This window comes from Macaca nemestrina, chromosome 7 (assembly GCF_043159975.1).
Source record: "Macaca nemestrina isolate mMacNem1 chromosome 7, mMacNem.hap1, whole genome shotgun sequence".
In the NCBI taxonomy this organism is placed as follows: Eukaryota; Metazoa; Chordata; class Mammalia; order Primates; family Cercopithecidae; genus Macaca; species Macaca nemestrina.
In genome coordinates this window covers 91,032,992-91,056,240 of record NC_092131.1, presented here as the reverse complement: position 1 = coordinate 91,056,240, position 23,249 = coordinate 91,032,992, and the positions used below count along the sequence as shown (strand labels likewise).

Sequence of the window (23,249 nt, the reverse complement as noted above, 5' to 3'; positions counted from 1 at the left end):
GCCACTGTCTTGGAACTGACAGACAGGTATCCTAGCCTGAAACCTCCAAGCCATTTTTGACTTTTCTATTTTGGGATGTACCCAGTTAGTTGGTGAGCTTGGGTTTTTTGTCCCCTGAAAACCTCTATTGCCTACTTCTCCTCCATGTTCTCCTCCACTCCCTAGTTTACACCCTCCTTACTGAGGACATGAACTATGGGAACATTTTTCTCCTGCCTGCAGCCAGACTAATTTCCACACGATAAAAGAGATAAGATCTGTGGCCACAGATCCCCACTGCCTATCAGAAATGTTCATACATATGAATTTAAGACCCTTCATGATCTCATCTCAGCTGCTCACCAACTCAATCTCCCTTCTTCCCCCTCCAGATGCACAGTGAATCCAACCCCCTCCAGCCCACTCTTGCAGGCCCTCCCCCTCAATGACCCCTCAGCCAGGTGGGCGACCGGAATAGCCCTTAACTCATTTCCTTGGATCTACTTGAATCAGTTATCCATAACCAAGATCACTTCACTCCTCTGCATCAATTCTGCCTGGGCCCTGGCTCCTTTGTGCCAGCCCCCGCCCTCCTCTGTTGCTGGAATGCACCCGTCTCCCTCTTGCTTCCCTCTGCCTGGAGCTCTTTGCCCCCAACTCTCTGTCAGGCTGGCTCTTCCTCAAAGGCTGTCTCCTCTAAGAGTCCTGCCATGCCACCTGCTCACTGTCCTCCTCAGCCACAGTCCCCCACTGGGTCTCTCTATGGTGCTATTTTCCTTTCTTCTTCACACATACCAATCTCTGGAATGATCACGTTTGTGACCTGACATGGTCTGTCCGTATGTTGGACAGCGACAGGGATCCTCTTGGTCCTGCTCCCCAATGAAAGCCCAGCACACACTATGGTGTGCAGCACTCGGAATGTGATCAACAAATACCTGATGCAGGAATAAACGAAATTCCACCCTATATGTTTTCTGCTATATCTAAGCAGGAACCTCTTCTTGGTTGTTAAATCATGCCTTCACCTCTGGTCGTTGGGTTTCCACGTGCGTATGTGTCATCTCCCTAACCGACCATAAGCACATAGAGGACTATGTCTCAGAATTCTTTGTATTCTTGGCCTTCCCCCATCCCCTGACACACGCAGTGGCTGGTGTGGTGTTAAGCACATGTGTGTTCAGTAAGTGCGTACAAATGATGACCTCTTATCAGCCTGGGGAGTTTAGTTTTCTCATATTTGAATTGGGACTTCCTTGTATAAGTTTTGATGGTACTTGTTTTTTTCTCGCTGGAATAAGCAGTACTTGCTTTCTTCAACTTATTAGCTATCTCCCAACTACTGCCTCGTCCTCTCTCTTCTGTTGGAGGGAGGTCACTGACTTCTTGAATGACTTTTAAGCAAGGGAAGATTTTAGGCCAGCTGCGCAGCCGTGACTCCAGGATTGACTGGGTTCCTGGGTGAGTGCCACCAGGGCCTGTAGTGCCCATCTTCCTCTTTCTTGACTTCATTCTTGTTTTGCTAAACTACATGTAACTTCTGCAGAACGGAGGCATGGAAAATAGAATTTCTGAGTTCTTCCGTGTCTCAAAATTAGTTTCCCTGCGTGCTTGCTTGATAGTTTGGCTGCACGGAGAATTCCATAATTATCTCAATTTTCTGCCAGGGTCAGTTTTTTCTGTTTGTTTTTCTTGGTCTTTCTCCTTCATGCTGCTGGTTTTCTTCAAATAGCAGATGATGTCTGGTTGCCCACTCATATTTGAGTAAAAGCAACAGAAAGGCCGACCGAAGGAGATCTACATTTGAAGCTGGGCACAGCTGCATGGTAGGTTTCCTTTCGTGACTAGTGGGAGGGAAACTGATTTCTAACTCCAACTCAGAAGGTTGGGTGCCGTCCTCAGCACAGAGGCCTCCCTGCCTGCTCTGGGTTTCCTCAAACAGTCCGTTCCATGACCCTGGAAAGCAGCTCCGTAACATTTTACTTGACAAGCTCTGAGTGTGGGGTGGGGTCAGACACCGTCGGCATGGTGATGCACCCTCGGACTTGTTTTTAGCCCACTCTTCACTTCCGACCCTCCATTCTCAAGCCCACAACTCTCCGGTTGGGCTGTCTTTTCAGTTGCGACTCTCCACTTCTTCCAGCTCTGGTCTCTGCTGCTTTGTTCCTGCATGACACTTCCATCCACTTCTGTCGTCCAGAAAGAGGTGGGATCTTTCACCTGGAGGCTCCTGCTTCCCTTCACTGTTTGTGCTGGTTTAGTGGAGTCCCGCACGGAAGAGGCAGGAACATGTGGCTTGGTCTGCCGGCTTCAACCAGAAGTTGTCATGGGAGGTTAATCAGAAAAAAGGGGTGCAGGGAACGACCTTCGGGTTTCAGGCACTGCTCTCCATAAAGGTTTGGCACTCACAGTCACACACGTTAGAGATGCCAGCTGCAGGGTCATGGTGCAGGGAAAGGCAGCATGTGAGGAGCATTGTGAAGATGCAAACCCAGGCTTAAGTGCCAGGCACGCTTTCCTGCACGCTTGTTACCTCTGCTTTACCTGGGGGTCCTCTGAGACCAGGGTCTCTCTGAATTCTCCTAAACTTCCCCAGTAATTCTACCTGCCTCATAGATAATCTCTGGACATGAAATAGGAGGCCAATAAATTCCTGGCAATGAAAGTGGTCCATTGAAATGGGCTCCAGATTCCAGAACCACTGAAATCCTAAGAACACATAATCCATCCATCCAGCCACTTTTTCTTTTTTTTTTTCCTTTTTTGAGATGGCATCTCTCTCTGTCACCCAGGCTGGAGTGCAGTGGCATGATCTTGGTTCACTGCAACCTCCACTGCCCGGGTTCAAGCAGTTCTCCTGCCTCAGTCTCCTTAGTAGCTGGAATTACGGGCATGGACTACCATGCCCGGCTAATTTTTGTATTTTTGGTAGAGACGGGGTTTCACCATATTGGCCAGGCTGGTCTCGAACTCCTGACCTCAGGTGATCCGCCCACCTTGGCCTCCCAAACTGTTGGGATTACAGGTGTGAGCCACTGTACCTGGTCTCTTCTTTCAATATGCAATTAAAGGCTTTCCTCTAGGCCAGGGTATAGGGAAGCACAGATTAATCAGATGCGATTCCTCCACTGAAAGTCAACAGGCCCTGAAGGTGTTTTGGCTTGGTATTCATCAAGCCCAGGATATGTATACAAATTATGGTACCAAGGAAGTAGGAACTGAATTGGAGAATGTTGGCCACAAGTGTGCACAAACCAGTAAGGCAAGCATAGCTGGGTCTCAGGTACATTTGGGTCTGTCCACCGTCCAACGGGCAAAGCCGTGTGTCAACTGGACTCACTCTTTGCATGTCAGCAGCTCCAGATGCAGTTGTGTATCAGAGACTTATTATCGCAGTTTCTTTCCTTCTGGAGGCCAACAGTAGGAATCATTAATGATGGGACTCTTGATTTATAGGGGCTTGCTGAAAAATATACAATGTTTGTGTTACTTCCCCCAATTCCCTCCCAATTTTATGAGTGCCGTTAAGTTTAATTTCAGCATGTTAAGTAATTTGTGACTCACTGAAATGAAACTTAATTCAGTCCTCATAAAAACAGAATAAAATGGTATTTCCATGTTTCATGTTATGGTTTGAATCAGCCTATTTGAAGCGTAGTGGAATCTACTCAAAATGCCATTTTGAAGCCTCTCATCCCCTACCAACTAGTTACTACGTTCCTCGACATTTCCCAGAATGCTGTCTGTTACCCCAAAATAGCACAATTTATAGCTGAAGGGGAAAGAGAGGGAAACGCTAGTAGGCAAACCGCAGCAATATTTCTGTGAGTGCTGTCTCGCATAAAATGTGGGTGATGTGTATGTTTAATCCGTTGTAATTAGACAATTATTACCAATGGATACAGACTCTCCACTCATTAGGCCCCTGAGATTTTAAAATTACAATTACTATTATTTTTCTTAACCATTTTTTTCTTGCTTTATGCATTCACAAATGCCACAGGAATCCAGAATGTTCCATCTTGGCAATTACTGTAACAAGACGTAAGTACTATATTTGAATTGAATTTGTGATCTTATTTAAGAATGCTCGATTTTTATAAAAGTTCATTAACTATGACTAATAATTTGGAGTTTTGTGAGCATCGATTTAAGAGTGGGCTGAGGTTAATCTTTACAGTATCTGTCTGAAGAAAGTACTGTTAAACCAATAGCAGATGGCTTTTTAACTTCCTTCAGAAAGCAGGTTGTTTCTCAGGGTTTTAACCTGGAGAGGTGCATGCAGGCAGGTGCTGTTGCCACTCGTCAGGATGGTGGCTCTTTTGCAAAGACTGGTGGACTGCCCGGAGGCAGCGGGTTACCAGGGTGCAGCTACCCGGGAGATGGTGCTTTCAAGAATTGGCAGGCAGGGTCTCTGCAGTGGCAGGGTAAGTCTCCCAAGGAACAAGAGACCACCACTGAGCATCATGAAAGGTGCCTCCATCTGCACCTGCGCACCCCGGTGACTCTACTTGATTAATGTGAGGCGCAGTGCAGGTGCCAGCCAATTCCTGCAATGATGATGACAATGGTGGAGGCACTGGAGATAGACTGGGGCTGGTCCTGGGGATGGAGTGCCATCTGGGAACAGGAAGGCGTGCACCCCAATGTCACTCCCATCACATCTGCAATGGACTGGATGTTTGTGTCTTCTAGAATTCATAAATTGAACCGTTCATACCAACGTGATAGTATTTGGGAGTGAAGCCTCTGGGAGGTGATTAGGTCAAGAAGGGGTAGAGCTCATGAATGTGTTGGTGCCTTTGTAAGAAGAGGCTAGGGAGCTAGCTCTCTCTCTTATTTTTATTTTTTTGAGATGGGGTCTCACTCTGTCGCCCAGGCTGGAGTGCAATGGTGTAATCTCGGCTCACTGCATCCTCCACCTCCCAGGTTCAAGCAATTCTCCTGCTTTAGCCTCCTGAGTAGCTGGGATTACAGGCACCCGTCACCACACCAGCTAATTTTTTTGTATTTTTAGTAGATATGGAGTTTCACCATGTTGGCTGGGCTGGTCTTAGAACTCCTGACCTCCAGTGATCTGCCCGCCTCAGCCTCCCAAAGTGCTGGGATTACAGGTGTGAGTCACCACACCTGGCCTCAAGAAAAGGTTTTTTTTTTTTTTTTTTTTTTTTTTTTTAAGATATCCTCTCACTCTGTCACCCAGGCTGGAGTGCAGTGGCACAATCTTGGTTCACTGCAACCTCCGCCTCTCAGGCTGAAGTGATCCTCCCACCTCAGCCTCCAGAGTAGCTAGGACTACAGGCCTACACCACCATTCCTGGATACTAGCTCTTTTTATGCCATGTGAGGACACAGAGTGGCAGCAGTCTACAGCATGAAAGTGGGCCTTCACCAGAACCGAATGACACCTGCCCCTGGATGTTGGATTTCCAGCCTCCAGAACGTTGAGAAATAAATGTCTGTTGCTTATAAGCTACCCAGTCTAGTGTATTTGTTAGAGAAGCCTGAATTGACTAAGATAACACCCAAGTGCAGAACACGGTTGGGCTCAGTGGTATCCTGATGACTACAGACTTAGGCCATTCAAATACCTTGAGCAGCATCTTGTCTTTGATTCCACTGACTAAAGGTTTCATTGTCATAGTATGGAGAACATCCACTAGTTGAAAAGGCTATGATTAAAACCAAGGTCATGGATGGGGCCCATTGGCACAGATCACACAGAGCAGAAACTATGTCCAGCCAGTAACACAGACCCCACTGGCTAGAGAATTTCAGGATTCTTAGAAATGCCTCCCCATTGGCAAGAACGCTGCAGAAGATGCTGGCAGAGGCTGGCGGTGGCTTGGCTGGTGCTGCTCTAAAGGGTGCAAGAACTCTAACTTGGGAGGAACGTTAAGTCGTTCAGCAGGATGGTCTGTGCAAGTGTGTAATTTAGGAAGGACACCAGCCCTGCACTTGGCTGGTTAGAAGTTCACCAAGAACCATCAGCAATGCCTCATTTCAGTAACAATGACAAGGGCTTTGTCCATACTGCCTGAGGGGCAGGGCCTTGGACATTGTTTGTTACAAGGAAGCAGCCAAGAGGGGCCAGCTCAACCACTCATCACTGCCTCCCTCCCTGTGAGGCTGCTGTGCCAAGACTCTCGGGCACCAGGCGCTTATCACCCACACTTATCTGTATTTGATAACACAGCCAGGCAGTGCCAAAGGAGTCTGGGTCTTGTCAAACTTTTCCCTGAAAAATCCCAGTTTCAGACTGATTTGGCCTTAGCAGGAAAAAAACATCTGTTTGGGTTGAAACAGTTTGCTGCAGCAATCACCCTGGAAGTTGTGTCTGTGTCCGTCTTTATGCCTTGCTTCCTCTTGTTCTGTTTGTCATGCACACTAAAACATTGATGCCTATGCACTCTGCTAGACACTGAGCAAGCAAAGAGCATAAACGGATCTGCTGTCCACATGGGCAAGTGGACCTGACACCTGGAAGCCAGCATCTGGCTCAGCCACAGTTCCATGAGGGCAATGCATGGTGATCCTGTCACTGATCTGCCTGCTCCAGACATCAGGAGCTGCCATCGTCTCTAGCTCTTGGTGGGCTCCCCAGTGGAGGACACAGTTGAGGGAACATGGCCATAGGATGACGGGAACAGGTGTGTGTGGCGAGGGCAGAGGGCTCCCTGGGTGCTGTGGTCTGCATGTTTGTGTCTCCTCAAATCCATATGTTGAATCATCACCCCTCAAGGTGATGGTGTTAGGAGGTGGGATCTTTTGGGAGGTGACTGGGACATGAGGGCAGAACCCTCAAGAACAGGATTAGGGCCCTCATGGAAGAGACTCACAAGAGAGCTCCCCAGCCCCTTCCACCATGCGAGGACACAGCAAGAAACACTGTCTATGATAAGCAACCCCTCATCAGATCCCAAATCTGCCTGTGCCTCAATGCCTCAATCTTGGACTTCCCAGCTTCCAGAACTGTGAGTAATAAATGTCAGTTGTTCATAAGCTGCCTGGTGTATGGTGCGTCATTACAGATGCCCAAGCTAAGATGCTGGGGCTCTCTCACAACATGCCCAGCTTGACCCAAGTCATCAGGGAGGATGGTGCCTGTGGCATAAGTGAGGTGTCACGCCCCTCTAGGCATGGAAAATACACAGCTTCTTGACACCCACCCCCTATCCCAGCTGCTGTGCCACCTCAGGAGGTGCTCACTCTGAGGGACAAAATGGGAGCACGGAGTCACCTCTGCTACCCCAGGCCAGGAGCCCCAGCTGGGGAGGGTAAGGGCTACAGGTGGCCCCCAGCTTGGGCGGGGTTAATATAGGTGGAGGGCAAGCTTCCTTCCTTCTTCCCGTGTTCCTTTTCTTTTCTTTTTTTTTGATGAGATGGAATCCTGCTCTGTTGCCCAGGCTGGAGGGCAGTGGCACGATCTCAGCTCACTGCAACCTCTGCCTCCAAGGTTCAAGCAATTCTCCTGCCTCAGCCTCCGAAGTAGCTGGGATTACAAGTGCGCGCCACCATGCCCAACTAATTTATTTTTGTATTTTTAGTAGAGACGGAGTTTCACCATGTTGACCAGGCTGGTCTTGAACTCCTGGCCTTATGATCCTCCTGCCTCGGCCTCCCAAAGTGCTGGGATTACAGGTTTGAGCCACCACACCCGGCCTCTCTTTCTTTTCTCAAATGATTTTTATCACTGTTCTAACCAGTCATGGCCATTCAGCCCTCAATGCCTTTGGGACTATATACCAGTAGATGGGTGCCCCCCGACAGCTGGGCGCATCTATCTGCCTGGCGTTACCTGCACAGGAATTGGCTCAGTTCCGCCGTCTCTTTTGCACTAAACAGAGCCTGGCCTGTGCAGACATCCTTTAGGTGCATCTTAGTACCCTGCCTACCTTCGTCTTAGTCATGATGTCTAAAGCAATTTTCAGTCTTAGAATATGTTGCGCCTGTTCTTTCAGCCACCTCCACTCCTTGTTGGCCTAGCGCTCAGTCATTACTGAGCTAGGGGTGGTGCGCCAGGCAACGCTGGCTGCAGGAGGCGGCATCGCTGGGTGCCTTCCTAAGAAAATCCACTCCCCGAGGCCTCCTGAGACCTCTGCTCTACCCCACTCCCTGTCTGGGGAGAGAGAGTCTCTTCTCCAAAGCCCCACCAAGGACTGAAGAAGTACGTCACCTGGCACTTGCCGTGCACGCAGAGATCGGTCTCGTAGGGCCCGCAGGGTGTGCCGTCCAGGACCCTGTCGGCCACCAGCAGTGGGGACTCCTTCCCGAGGGGTGAGCAGTAGAGTTCACATGGCTTATCTGAGGAGGGAAAGGTTGGGGGATGTTGACATGGGAAGGTGTGCATGGGCCATGCAGGGCGCAGGTACATGTGGGCAGTGGGAAACCCTGAGGAAGAGAGGTCGGCACAAGTCAATAAAGGTGCATGAGCTCAGGTACAGGCTCCAGCTCCTCTAAACAGCAAGTGGAGAAAGACCCACAGTCTCGGGAATGACAGCGCAGGTCTGAGCTCTGTGGGGCTGCCTTTTCTCATCTCTCTATCCTTTGCAATGATACAGCATTTCCTTTCCCTTAAGGCATCAAATATATCCGGCTGAACAAAGGAATAGTTGTGTGCTAATCTCTAGTTGAATACACGTCAAGGGTGAGCGGAGCCACTCTTATAGCAGGGGTGCGAAGGCAGGGGGAGGGGAAGGTGAACGAGAATGGCTCCGAGGGTGGGGAGTGGCTCCCAGGGTCTCCATGACAGTAGCTTTGGTAAGAGCTTTAGTGCTCCCCTAGCTGCTGGGTGACAGTTGCAGAGCTGTGCTACGGGGCATGGAGATCCCAGAAGGAAGTGAGTGGGAGTAAGGGAGACAAAGGGGACATGCGGGCTGCTAGGACAACTTACATGAGCCGCATGTGCACTCAGCCAGGATGGAAACCTGGGTTTCCCCTGCTCCTAAAAACACGTGACCTCCCAGAACACGCCCAGCTCCCAAGTCTTTGCCCAGGATGCTCTCTCTGCCTGGAAATCCCTTGCAGCACCTTGCCTTCTACTGCCCTGGAAGCTTCCACCCTGCAGCTCTTCCCTCAAGCCAGCTCTGACGTGGGGTAGGACTAGCATCTCCACACGCACTGTGCACACACCTCCATTAAAGCGCCAGCATCTGCCTGTTGTCCTAGAATTGTCTGGGCACCTCCCAAAAATGAAGGGATTTATTATAAGGCAGGTCCCACTGCTAAAGGAGTGTGAGAGGGATGACTTTTAATCATCTTCAGATTGAAGTAATGCTGAGTCTGTGAGCTCTTAGAGGGCCGGGGACTTAAGCTTTCATTTTTTGTCCCCACACTGGGCCCAGGACCTGGCTCACAGAAAGACTCAGAGTGTGTGTGTGTGTGTGTGTGTGTGTGTGTATATGTGTGTGTATATATATATACACCTATATACACATATATGTATACGTATATATACACACACATATACATATATATACATATATACACATATACATATATGTGTGTGTGTATGTGTCTGTGTGTGTGTGTGTGTATATATATATATACACATATACAGAGTTTGGTTTTTTGAGACAGAGTCTCGCTCTGTTGCCCGGGCTGGAGTGCAGTAGCGCAATCTCAGCTCACTGCAAGCTCCGCCTCCCACGTTCACGCCATTCTCCTGCCTCAGCCTCCCGAGTAGCTGGGACTACAGGTGCCCGCCACCATGCCCAGCTAATTTTTGTATTTTTAGTAGAGATGGGGTTTCAATGTGTTAGCCAGGATGGTCTCGACCTCCTGACCTTGTGATTTGCCCACCTCTGCCTCCCAAAGTGCTGGTATTACAGGCATGAGCCACTGCGCCCGGCAAGACTCAGTATATATTTTTGAACAAATAGGTTTAATAGATTTTGTTCTTCTGTAACTGAGCAAGAGGAATGCATTTTTCCCCTCTCTCTTTTTCTCAGTCACCTTACCCTAATGCTATCTATGTGGTTACTTTGCACAGGGGAAGAGTCAAAGACCTTCATCCTCCTTGCTGCTCTTTGTCTTCTCCACCAGGCCTCCTCAGTGAGTCCTTCTGGTGGCCTGGGGCTAGCAAGAACAGGGACAGAGAGAGGCTTCTGAGCCGACCTGGCCTCGGAGGACCTTGGCAGAGTTCTCGTCAGGGCATATGTGCTGTCTTGTGATTGGAGGACTAAACCACCCCTGTGTTTGGTCGCTTTCCAGGCCTTCTGTCCCACGAAGCTCTGCTGCTGAGCAGGCTCCGTAGGAAATCTTGTCTTACAGCACTGGAAAGAAGCTCCAGGAGTGTGGTGGAAATGCTTCACTCAGTTCTTCCAGTTAGCTGTGGGGGAAAACATCTGCTCGAGAGTAGACTGGAGATCTGAAGCTTCCCAGGACAGCAGAGTAACGATGCCTCACCATATATCCATTCACCAAGCAGGGACTGAGCCCCTCCCTCATACAAGGCACTCTGGGGGCATTTCTGGGGAAAGACAGACATGTGATGTTTGCTTCTGAAGGCCCCAGTGGGCTCATGGACAAGTGCATAGCAAATCCAGGATGAAGCCACATGTGACAGGTCTGATGGGAGCTGTCGGAGGGCTGGGTGCAGCCTGGAAGGAATGACTCATTTCCTGTGCTGGCAGGCTAGGGGCAGCTGTCCTTCCATTTGCAGGGAAGGACCACAGGAGGTGGCTGGTGGAAGGAGAACTCTGGAAGATGGAGACGTACACTGAGATTAGCTTGAGGGAGCTTGCTTGACAGGGTCACTGAGGTACCCTCTGGGGCCCTGAGGTTCCCCAAGCATCTTGGGGAGCTGGTGGGAGACATAGAGCAACACAGCCCGCAGCGTGGGGTCTACTCCACATACTGGGCTGCCTCTACTGTTTCATTGAAAGCAAGGGTCCCTTGGCTGAAGTGGATTTTAATTACCTTCAGACTGAAATGTAGACTCAGTACTGGGAGTAATTGAGCTTTGAGGTGAATTGTTCAACAGTAGTAAGGATGACGAAATCATAAATGACATTTACTATCACTGTGTTCCAGGCAGCATGCTAAGCACTGTCTATTCATTCCAGGTGGGTGCTGTCATCGTTCCATTATACAGACATGCACACAGGGCTCACAGAAAGTGCTCGACTGTCTGCAGTTGGTGGGCCACGCCCCAGCCTCTTGGCTCCAGCCTGGTTCTTTTTCCATCATCGCAATTTCCTCTCTAAACTGAGAACTCCTAAGGCCAAAATTATCAAGAGCAAAGTAGCATTGCTAAAAACAAATCATCAGTTTCATGCATGTTTCTGGCTTCTGAGTGTATCCTCTGATTTGAGCAGAAGTGGAAGTGGGACTTGGGTAGAAACGCAGAGGCTGTTTTTGAGGCAAGTTAGAAAGGCCAGACTTGAAAAGGATGAAGGCTGTTTATCTGGACTCTTTAGGGTGAGCAGAGAAATGTGGACTCTGCAAAGCAGGAAGGCCAACCTCAGCTGAAGGGATGCTGGCCATGAGCCTCGCAGGAAGGAACGCTCAGCTCCACCTGCATGCAACTCTCTCACATGCAGACACTGCCCTCCACAGCTTGGATAGCCGGGGACACTCGGGCTCCAGAACAGAGTCTAGAGGTGGGGCTTCCCTTCCCTGCTCAATCAGAATTCTCCATTTGTCCATCTTCTCTTTGAGGCCTCTGCTTGGAATTCAGGGTACCCACAGCTCTAGCAAACTATATGGCATGATCTCCCAAAGGATAAGGTTCTTAAAATGTGCGGAGGAGGCTCCAAATTCCTCAAAATTCTCTATTTCCCTCCAGGCTGCCTTAGGTGGGAGATTAATCTCCAGGAATAAGACCCCAATAAATAACATGAGGTGGTGGGATTCAGCTTTGGGCACAGCATCAACACTCTTACGTTCCCAGTAGTACAGAAGGAGATCACATTTTCTTAAAAGTTATACAACCACACATGAAGGAAGGAAGCTTGGAACGTGCCATCTGCATGGCTGGTGTGTGCTCAGATGGAATTCTGACTGATGCTGCAAAGCCTGGAGCCAGTCTGGCTTCCTGCTGGCCTGCCTGGCATTAGGCCTTCCGCTTGGCTGGAGGAGGTCACAGGCAGGGCAGGGAAGATGGGCTCAGAAGCTTGGGAGCCACATGGTCACATGTGCCCGCTGGAGGGTTGAAACATTCCTCTGCAGTGAAGAAGACACTCGTGGCTCTCAGTAGTCTCACTGTTCTCTCTCTCTCTCTAGGCCAGCAGTTAGAAGGTCTTAGTATGGTGGAGACACTGCTTTATTTTGAGTTCATCACAGCATTCATCCAAGTTCTCCCTGGTCCTCTGTGGGGGACACATGCTGAAGGGGCTACTTAGACTCCTGTTCCCAAAGCTGCCCACCCCGGCCCCTTCATCAGTCCCCGGCAGACAGGCCTCTGTGGATTTGACCAGCAGTGAGTGCCTGTCCATAGCTGGCCTATTCCTTGTCTCTTTCCTGGGAACTCAGTACTGAAATTCAGATGCAGAGAAGTCATGTCTGCAAATGCTTGATGGATCCCAAAGAAGGCTACACTCCTTTATATGTAATTCAGAAATCCAAAAAGCTCCGAAAACTGTAAGTGTTGTCTTCCATTTGTGGCAAACACATTTGGCAGCAAAACCAGCCTGGACTGATGTGAGCTCTTGGTAGTGTTAGTATCCCCCTTAATGAGGTTACCTGGTGGACAGACCCGCGTGTCTGACTATGGGGTGCTTTCCTGGAACCCACCAGTGATACAAGTATTTGGTTGGTGCACCATTATTACCTTTTGAACACATAAAATGCTCTGCAACCTGAAATGTATGTGGCCGAAAAGGATGTGGATACGGGATGTGGATTTACATAAGAGGTGCCGTGGGCTACCCTGCCAGCTTGCACGTGGACAAGTTCTGAGAAAGCCAGTGCAGTGGGTGCATGGGGGTGTGACTGCCAAACACAAGCTGCAGAGACCACCGTGCTAAGGTCCTGACATCTTCAGCTTTGCAATAGCTTCCCTCCTTTTCATTAAGCAGCCCCAGCTGGTTTGGCGGAGCTGGAGTCAGAGAGTCCTAACCATCACGCCCTTCATCCCCACAGAGGCTCAGACCTGGGGGGTTCTGCTGTACCAGGCAGGAGGAGCTGGGAACGCACAGCCACGTCCAGACGCAGCCTTTGCCAAGCTCTCCGACACTTCAGTGGGCCCGCGGCCTGCTGGCCTGGGCAGGGAGGACTGAACTCTTGAAGGTTTCCACTTCAATGAGATTCCACGGGAAAAGCAGAAACAGGGTGGGTTTGGCAGTGGGCCATCTCAATGGGTTTCTGTCTAAAGGCTTTTCCACTTAGAAATATTTTCTAAGGAGGGTCTTTGTCTTCTTTTGGAGGTGGGATGGATTTGTGGTCCTGAATCCTCGCTTGGAAAATCTACCTCTGCAAGAATTCCTTTTTCTTTTTAAAAAAGGGAGAGAAAAAAAAGAAAAAAATTTAGCTTCCCTTCTCTTGAACTGTGCGTCACTCGCCAAAGAATTCCGCGGCGATAGCACTGCTATGAATAGGGCAGTCATAATGGGCTTCAGAAGAGCCCGGAGCCCAACCACAGGAATCGTTCCTATCATGGCTCAGCTAGAACTGTGCCTTTTATACATGGAGTTTTCAGAGGAACACTTATAATCCGTATTCTCCTCCTGCCTTCTAAATTGGCCCTTTATTATTTTGTTTTTACCCTTTAGGAAATGCTCCTTTTAAAAGTGCTGGCTTCTGTTTGTATTTGAGAGAGAAATGCAACTGCAGATGGAAGAAGTCAGGGCAATTCTAACCCAGAGGAGGACGTGTCGAGCTACCTGTGCAAAGCCCCGGGCGTGGGGTCTCTCCTTCAAACGCGAGATACTTACTGCCTGTTAGCTATCCTTATCAAACAGGGCTGCTCTTTTCAGATCAAAGGCGGTGGCACTCTAGTGACAATAACTTATGACTTAGGCAGAGAGAAACAGAAAGTAAGTGGGTGAAAGGTCACATTCCCAATCCAAGCAGCTCCCCAAAGAGCCACACCGCAAGGCTTCCTGGGTGGAGGATCTGGGCAGACTGAAGTCCCAGCCACTGTGGTGATAAGGCAACCAGAGAGTCCAGCCATCCAAAAGCGGTCAGAAGGAAAACAGAAGTTTAATCTGGACTTGGAGAAAACTGTGGAAAAACAGACATTTAAGTGGGATTTCTGTGTTGAATAAATGAGACAGGAGCATTGAAAACTGAAGCAGGCAACCAGGGAAAGAACAACTTGGTGCACAAAGTTGAGCTGAAATTTGAAGAGCGCGAATCTGTCCCAGACCTGACCTCTTCTTGCTCCTGCAAAGTGGGAGCGGACAGTAAAGAGGTCTAAAAGCATCTTTATCTGGCATGCTGGGGAAAGCTGAAGGTTCGGATTCAGGGCTGCTTCTCATGAGAACCAAATGGCAGCTCTCTCGCTTCCAATTTGGGGTCTGGGTGTGCCTGACACAGCGGGAAGTCTCCTGCTGCCTCCTGCCACCTCCTGCATCCGATTCATGGCCAGGCAGAGAGAGGCAAAGGTCCACGTGCAAGTGCATGGCTCTAGTCACACTCGTTCTTTTGAGGAGGGCAGGTCTCCTCTCTCCCTCATCTGCAGGGAAAGTTCAGTGTGCAAAGGCCATGTTTCTCTTGAATTCTGCTGGCGAGCTGATGGCACAGCTACATTACACAGTCCCCGAAGGTGGTGTTCTTTTTAAAAAAGGAGAATGACAGGGGCTCCCCAATACTTTTAAATGAGTCCTCATTTGAGTGGGCTGGTGTTATCTGCTACAGTTTAGAGCATCACATGTTGCTTTACGAGTCAGCTCAAAGAGGATGGGTCAGGCTGTTAGAGTAAAAGCTGCAGATCTGAGGCTGCTACTCCAGAGATGCCTGGGCCTACCTTCACACAGCTATGCACACTTGAACTTGCAATCGCAGACCACCGAATGCAGATTTCAAAGGCTCTTCCCATCACGGGGAAGAAACAAAAGACCTGGCATCCGAACGTCATTCTTCTGCAAAACATTTTTGAGGCTGTCTAAAAATCGGGCCCAGTTTCTTGAGTTCTTCTTCAAGCTCCCTCACCCCATGAAGTCATGCTGTCTGTCTTCTTCAAGTGTGGGAAGCCAGATGACAGCTGCCTATTTTCTGTGAGTCAGCCGCTCTGGAACTGGGGTCAGCTCCCGCCCTGGCCTCTTGTCAGCTGCAGGCGCTGAGAGGAGTCCTGTAACCTCACTCCCTCTGATCTTCTGCACAGCTTGTTTTGCGTATTAAACAAGACAATGTAGGTAGAGCTAACTTGTGTCTTGTACGTGACATACAGATAAACGGGCTCATATGTCATCATTATAACACAAAGTCTTGTTTCCTAGAGAAGAACGGTTTTAGGTGAAAAAAGAAAAAAACAACAACAACCCTGAGGTGGGCCCTGGGGTGTCCTTATCTATTAAGGACATTAATTAAGCAGACATTACAAATGTATACATGACACACCACCTAGTACTTCATCAGCTACTGGAAATGCTGGCAGTGGCCCAATGGGGCAGAGCCTCTTGATTCAGGAGAAAGCTCTTGGAAAGAAAATGTGACCTGTGCTTATTATCATCTTTCCCAAGTTGTAAACTATTCTCAAAATGTCCCCCAACATCCTAGCCAAGGATTAAGAGCCAATACAAAATAAACCAAGAGAAGCAATACAGGGAAGCATCTGCAATGGAAAGCCAGACAGCAGCCACACCAACACACTGGGATGCTCCTGTAAAGTCTCGGTCTCCTCAGCTTATCCTGGGTCCCTCTACACACGGTGCCAGGGGCAGGATGCCAGCACAGCCTCCTCGCTACAAATGGAGTTGGAGGATGCACCTGGCCTGCTTCAACAGCTGCAGTTGGAACATCTCAGAGAGTTGGGTCATTCAAGGTCAACCCCACAACTTACAAAGTTGGGCTGCAGCTAACTTGGGCAGAGGACTGGAGTGTCTTGCTGGGTTGGTTTGGGAAAGGGATGCTCCCCGGCTTCCCTAGGTGGTTTGTATGTTCCTCGGGGAGGATAGGAGGTTGCCATGCAAGGACATGCCATATGCCTTTACCATCAACCACCACAGCTGTCAGCAGGCCTTTCTTCTTGGTGCTCAGCCGGTCGTGCGCCTGGCACTGCTGGTCCCGGAAGCTGGGCAGACCCTTGGGGCAGGGCAGGTTCTCGCAGACCGCGTGTTCCACACTGGCACCCGGGCAGTGTGTGCCTCCAGGCCCAGGGCTAGAAGGAAGACGAAGGTCTGCATTAACCAGATGGTGCGACTAAAGAGCAGGAGAGCTGTGTTTCTGTCTCTCTTGCCAGGAGCGGGGGAGGGCAGGGCAAGGTTTCCAAAGCCACCCCCTCTCTGCTGTTACAGACCAAATGCCCACAATCCCAGACCCACATTGCCGGCATGTTTAAGTGAACCCTCTGAAAGGTGCATCTGAGAACTGCAAATCAAGGTCATATGGAAAGAGAAGGCAGTGAGCATCAGTTCAGCAAGATCCACCCATTGCGTCCTTCATCTGATCTGAACTTAAAATTTGGCCATGGGTAACACTGAAAACCCAAAGGACATTTTTGGAGTGTGTGTGCGTTTGTGTGTGTGTGTGTGTTCTGCAGGGGTCTTCCCTGACATGAAGACCTGTAAATGGCCCCCAGGTATACTCTGGAGGTTAAGTTTCATGCGTAAATACATAGATCGTTTACTTTATAATGAAAAGAATAAGAACAAGGAGTTCACCTGCTCATGGGCTTCGAGTGGAGACCAGTTAGATCCGGGCTGCGCTACCTTTGCGTAGGCAGGTGTGAGACCACACATGGTCAATGCTGTGGTCTTGGGTCCTAGATGCTCTGTGCCGAGGCTGGGGTTTTAAGCCATTCTGGAGACCCAGGCTGTGTTCACTGGCCAAGTCCACACGTGTGAGGGCCTGGCTGGCCAAAGCATGGCTCTGCCCTGTGCTTCTGCAAGGTCCCAGGGTGTCCTTGGAGGACTCAGGCCTGGGCAACCTCACTGGTTCCATTCATTTCCATGATGCCAAAGTCATCATGATGGAATAAGATTTCTTATCCACTCCCACCCCCAACACTTTTTATTGAAATTCAGCCTACGAAAGAAAGAAAAGGGCACACGTCCAAACTGTTCTGCTCAATGAATTTCCACAAATCACACACACCTGTTGGCCAAATGTCACCTCGACACACTATTCATTTCATGTTGTGTATTTCTTTTTCTTCCTTTGTCATTTTTCATGTTCAGAGAGCAAGGCCACCCTGCGATTGTTGCTTTAGGGGAGAGAGATAACAGCAGAAGAGGGCAGAAGCCTTTGGGCTTTTGTGTCATAAAGGTCTACACCAGGGGTTGAAAAGCTGTTTCTGTGAAGGGCCAGATAGTGCACATTTTTGGTTTTGTGGGTCATACAGTCTCCAATCACTCATCTGCCACTGTAGCACAAAAGCAGCTAGAGATAACATGTAAAAGAACAGGCATGGCTGTGTCCCAATAAAACTTTATCGAACACCTGGTGGTGAGCCAGATTTGGCCCACGGGCCTTAAGTTTGCCAGCTCCTGGTCTACACAGACGTCTTGGAGAAAATATCCTGATAAGAAAGGCCCCTTTCATACTTCTGTCTACCTCATACACACCAGAAAACAGTTCCCTTCCCCAGGAGAAGAAGAGATCTAGAGAGATTAAACCTACTGGTGGCCCCATAGTGGGGCCCTGAGCTCTGCTGGTCTTCAAGTTAGGCAACAGCTAAACCTCTAGAAGGTTTATGGAATCTGAGAAAAGAGGGGCCTTGTGTTCTGCTTCCTGTCTAGAAAGCAAGGGAGGCATCAGTTTCAGAGAAATGATTGCTTGGTGTGTTTAGGCAGAAGGGGCCTCAGCAGCCTCCCCAGGAACCCTGGCCCAGGTACCACTGGCAGACAGAATGAGTCAAATCCTGTGCCACGAAGCACAGCGTGGAAGGAGCAGAGAGGGGCTGGCCCCCAAGAGCTACATGTATCAGCAGGAAAAACATCACCCTGGCAATAAGTGAGTCCCCACGAGCGGGCGCCAGAGAAGGAGCAAGAGAGGCAGCAGATGCAGCGTGGCACAATGTTTCAGGCTGAACTAGGCCCACAAAACTCTATGCAGAGGTCCTAACCACTGGTGCCTCAGAGTGCAACCGGATTTGGAAATAGGGCCAACAGGATACAGATAAAATTAGTTAAAATGAGGCTATACTAGAGTAGGTTGAGCCCCTAATCCAATATGAAGTGTCCTTATAAAAAGAGGACATCTGGAGATACACACACACACACACACACACACACACACACACACACACACACACACACACACAAAGGGAGAACACCATGAGAAGATGAAAGCAGAGACTGGGATAATCCTTCTATACTCCAAAGATTGCCAGCAAGCCACCAGAAGCTGGGAGAGAGGCCTGGAACAGATTTTCCCTCACATTGCTCAGGAGAAACCAACCCTGTCGACACCCTAATTTGGACTTCCAGCTTCCAGGATCGTACAACAGTAACTTTCAGTTGTTGAAGCCACCTGGTTGGGGGTCATTTGTTATGGCAGCCCCAGGAAACTAAGGAACCAGACAACACAGGGACCAGATGCTCCGCATGGAACTTAGATGCAGACTCAGAGAAAGCAGGGCAGACACTGAAGTCATGAGGAACACAACATGGACTGGAAGGGAGTATAAAAATACAAATTAGGTGGGTTTGTAGAAGAATAAAGGAAGCTACATTTCCTACACACTTGAGTATAGACTGCGATTGGTGAACAACATGTGATTAACTTCCTAAGTTGTTACTGAGTTTCCATTAACGCTTCAGTTTCCTCCCTTTCCAGTAGCTGATTTCTCCAGTTTTACATCTGCCCAACGCACATACAACAATTACCTCTACCCCTGACAGTGAGGAGGTGGGGAGGAGATGTGATGTGATATGATGTAAGAGAAATGGATCCAGAAGAAAGTGGGTCTGGAGGTGGAGCCCATGGGATACGACACGTGCCTTGGCACACCTCCCTCCAGATCTGCTTATGCTGCTGCTTCTCCCTGACAACTTCTCCAACAGGCAGTCTCTATGTGGCCCCTTATCTAGCTCACAGACCCCGTAATCCCCACTTCCCACCTCCTAACCCTCTGTCCATCTTTGAGGTCACCTCCACCCTACTTTTCCTTCCTACCTAGAGCATCTCCAAATCTTGTTTGGGTTTCTGCTATGTTGCTTTCCACCAACCTTATGAAATGGAGAGCTGTCTTCCTCCTGTTCCTCTTATTTGGAAGGATCTTATCTTCCAAATATCTGGGTTCTGTGTTCTCAGCAGAGAGCATTGAACAGGATGGTCTTCAATAAGTAGTAAACTGAGTTGAACTATATTATCAGAGCTTATCTTAAAATGACCTACAGAGGGAATGATGTCAGGGAAGAGAGCTGAGGAGGAAGCACCGGGAATCCATTTCTCCATCCAGACAATAATCATACTGGCAAAAACTATCTGAAGAAACTATTGTGAAACTCTGCAGTCTACTTGAAAGCTTGCAGCTTCCAGGGGAAAGCCAGGTCAATTTCAGTTAATTTTGCTCAATTTCAGCCTTTAGTGTGGTAACAGTTACTGCCCATCCTTCACCCCAAGGCAGGCAGCTATGTCTGTGCTCCTGGTGCAACTTTCTGGAGTCAGGGTGAGCAATAAGGACTGTATCTTCCAAATATCTGATTTCTGTGTTCTGACTGCTGATTGCCACTTTCAGTTGTTAAGGTGCAGATGCAGAAGATGGCTGACATTGTTGTAACCTCCACCAGGTGAAGTGGCTTCCAGGGGATTTCAAGGGGATTTCCCTCCTTTTTCCTTTTAGGAGCCAGAAATTTAAGCACAAAGACATTTAAAAACAACTTCATCTAGGAGAACTTAGAAAGCCACCAGAAATTGCTAGGAAAAGATACAGGCTCAAACAAGACCTGACAAGACCTTAAGCTTTCACTTCAGGTTGATTCCTGATCCAGGGATACCACTAAATCATAAAACAAAACAAAACACCCTGGAGAAGGGGTAGAACCTATTTCTAGAGTTACCACATTCTAAGATTTGAATGTCTAGTTTTTAATGAAAACATCACAAGGCATACAAAGAAACAGGAAAGTATGGTTCATTCAAAAGAACAAAATATATTGGCAGAACCTGTCCCTGAGGAAATCCAGATGTTGGCCTTGCTAGACAAATACTTTAAAACAACTGTCTTAAAAATGCTCAGGAACCAAATGAGGGCACAGATAGAGTCAGGAAGACAATCTGTAAACAAAATGGGAGTATCAACAAAGATATGGAAATTAAGGAAACAAAGATAAATTTTGGAATTGAAAGTATAAGAACTGAAATGAAAAATCCACCAGTTCAGGGCAGATTTTAGCAGGCAGAAGAAAGAATTAGCTACTTGAATACAGGACAATTGAAAATGCTGAGTCTGAGAAGTAAAAAGAAAAAAAAATGTAGGAAAGCAAGCAGAGATAATCTGTGGGACACCATCAAGTGGATCGATATATGCACTATGCAAGTCTCAGGAGAAAAAAGAGAGAAAGGGGTTAGAGATTATTTGAAGAAATAATGGCTGAAACTTTCCAAATGTGAAGAAAGATGTGACTCTACAAATCCAAGAAGCTTGAGAAATTCCAAGTAGGATACAAGGACCCATACTAAGACACATTATAATTAAACTGCCAAAAGACAAAGAGAGAACCTTGAAAGCACCAAGAGAAAAGCGACACATCCCATACAAGGGATCTTCAACAAGATTATTAGCCAAATTCTCACCAGAAACATTGAAGGCCAAAAAGAAGTATGCTTACATATTTAAAGTGCCTAAGAGCAGAACTGTCAACCAAGAATTCTATAACCATATAACTGCCCCTCAAAAATCAAGGTGGAAGTTAAGACATTCCCAGATAAACAAAAAATGGAGAAAGTTTGTTACCACTAGACGTGCATTACAATAAACGCTAAAGGGAGTCCTTCAAGTTCAAATGAAAAGACACTAGATGAAACCTGAATGGAGGAGGAACAGGCTTTTCTCCCTGGTCCTGGTATGTGGCTTCTCTCAGCATGCTTCTTCAGTGGCCTGTGATGCATTCCACCTCCATGTGGGCAGCATTCTCCTATACTCCAATGGGTAGCTTCCAAGCACATTTCTAATTGTTGGATAGATTCCTATCCTGAGATGCAGTTTCCTCCCTTGGAACCTTTCCCTCACACCCTAAGTGCGGCTTCCCAGAGAGTTCCACCAGTACAGAACCTCTACAAGCCTCTCCCTCATTCAGTGGACCCCAGGTACACCCTCTCTAACAAGGTCCAAGGAATTTCATCCCTGGATGAAACTGTGGTAGCAGCTACTGCCCGTCCTTCACAGTAGCTGTGTGTGGGTTCCTGTCATACAGATCTGTTCCTTCCTTGGGTGCTCTGCCTCAGACCTAAAGACACTGGATGCTACCTGTATCTGGTCTTCCTGTATTCCTTAGAGTTCTCCTTACCTCTTAGTAAGTTCCCATTGCTCCAACCACCTGTTACAGCTAATATGTCCTTAAATTTTCCCTGATTAAAAAATATGACCAAAGGAATTGATTTTCTTCAGTTTTATTTAAGTCATTATTTTGAACAACATGAGAAAGGAGAGAAGTAATCCACTAGGTGTATGATTTGCTACCTAAATAATCCCCAATTGCTATGTGGCAGGACCCTGCATGCGGTCCTTCATTTATGACTGACTCTATAACACAGGGCCTCTACAGTTACATCAGTGAGGGCCTCCTGCATGTGCAGTTGACCTCTGAACAATGTGGGGGTTAAAACTGCTGATCCCTCACATGTAGAAAATCCACATACAACTTTTAACACCCCCAAAACTTAACTATTAATAGCCTATTATTGACTGGAAGTCTTACTGATCACATAAATTAACATGTTTTGTAGGTTATATGTATGTCATACTATATTCTCATAGTAAAGTCAGCTAGAGAAAAGGTTAAGAAAATCATAAGGAAGAGAAAATATATTTCCTACTCAGTAAGTGGAAGTGGATCATCATAAAGGCCTTCATCCTTATCATCTTCACATTAAGCAGGCTGAGGAAGAGGAGGGGCGGTCTTGCTGTCCCAGGAGCAGCAGAGACAGAATAAAACCCATGTATAAGTGGACCTGCACAGTTCACACCCGTGTTGTTCAAGAGTAAACTGCACATTGGTCCTGAGACAACAGAAAGGGGCACCCTCCATCTGTGGCATAGACAAGACAGAAGGAGAATCCTTGTGGGGGAGGGTAGGGCTAGCAGAGTTTCCACAGATGGCTTCCTGACACAAGCTCTGGGGGAGGACTCGAAGGAGACCCCAACTTTCCCAAGGACCCCACACTGGGCTGGGTGGATGAAGCTTGGATTGTGTGGACACGGGGGCTTCAGGAGACAGTGTGTGGGGCCAGCAAGTGCAGCAGGGGACCAAATCCCCAGAAGCGAATGGAGAGACCACCCTCACACAGTCTCAGGAGCAGAGGGCGGGGTTCTTATTCACTCTGGAAGTTGCTCTGAGCTACACAGTAAGTAGAAAAACAAAACACTTCTAGGGAGACTAAAATGACAGAAAGCCAGCTTGGCATGGCTAACACAAAGAACAGTTAATATAAGAGATTCATAATAGAGTTATCCCTTCCTAGGAGCTGAAGGCGGGTCTGGTCTTTCCCTCAGCCTCTCCTGTGAGGGCAGGAAGGTGCAGGCCTGCCGGGCTCCATCGCAAGGCTCTGAGGTCCCATGAGGCCTCCAGGGGAAAGCCAGCAAGTTGCAGTCTCATCCTGAAATGAGGACTGATCCCTGAGGACCGGGAAGAAACTTCAAGGAAAGAGGCACTTTCACATAAACAGTGATCATAAAACAGCCAACATGCCCAGAGGGCTCCCACTTTGCTGGCCCTTCTAACTATTACTTCATTAAATCCACACACAGAACCAGAAGGTGCTCCTGACTGCATTCTTTGGGTGAGGAAACCAACGCTCCAACAGGCGACATAACCACTTGGCTGACGAGCAAGAGGTGGAGAGAAGAAATGCAGCGTGCAAGAGCTCCTGAACCCAGCAGGAACAGGCGCCCTGCCTCTGGGAGGGGCTGCCATTGGCCACCACGAGGCCTGAAGGACAGCCTGACTCACTGGCCAGTCATCGGGGTGTGATGAGTTTTTAAATTTGAATTTTTACTATAAACA

The 23,249-nt window shown here is 48.3% G+C and overlaps 1 protein-coding gene across 3 annotated transcripts in view; it reads right to left on the bottom strand.

Annotated features, from left to right (window-relative positions):
- Positions 1–23,249, bottom strand: part of LOC105499264 (ADAM metallopeptidase with thrombospondin type 1 motif 17) — a 361,725-nt gene that overhangs the window by 120,383 nt on the left and 218,093 nt on the right. For all 3 annotated transcript variants that reach the window (XM_071100557.1, XM_071100559.1, XM_071100558.1), the window contains exons 13-14: positions 16,074–16,240; positions 8,156–8,283 (exon numbers count right to left, since the gene is read on the bottom strand). In XM_071100557.1, the coding sequence (XP_070956658.1) occupies positions 8,156–8,283; positions 16,074–16,240 (295 nt within the window). The remainder of the gene's footprint in view (positions 1–8,155; positions 8,284–16,073; positions 16,241–23,249) is intronic.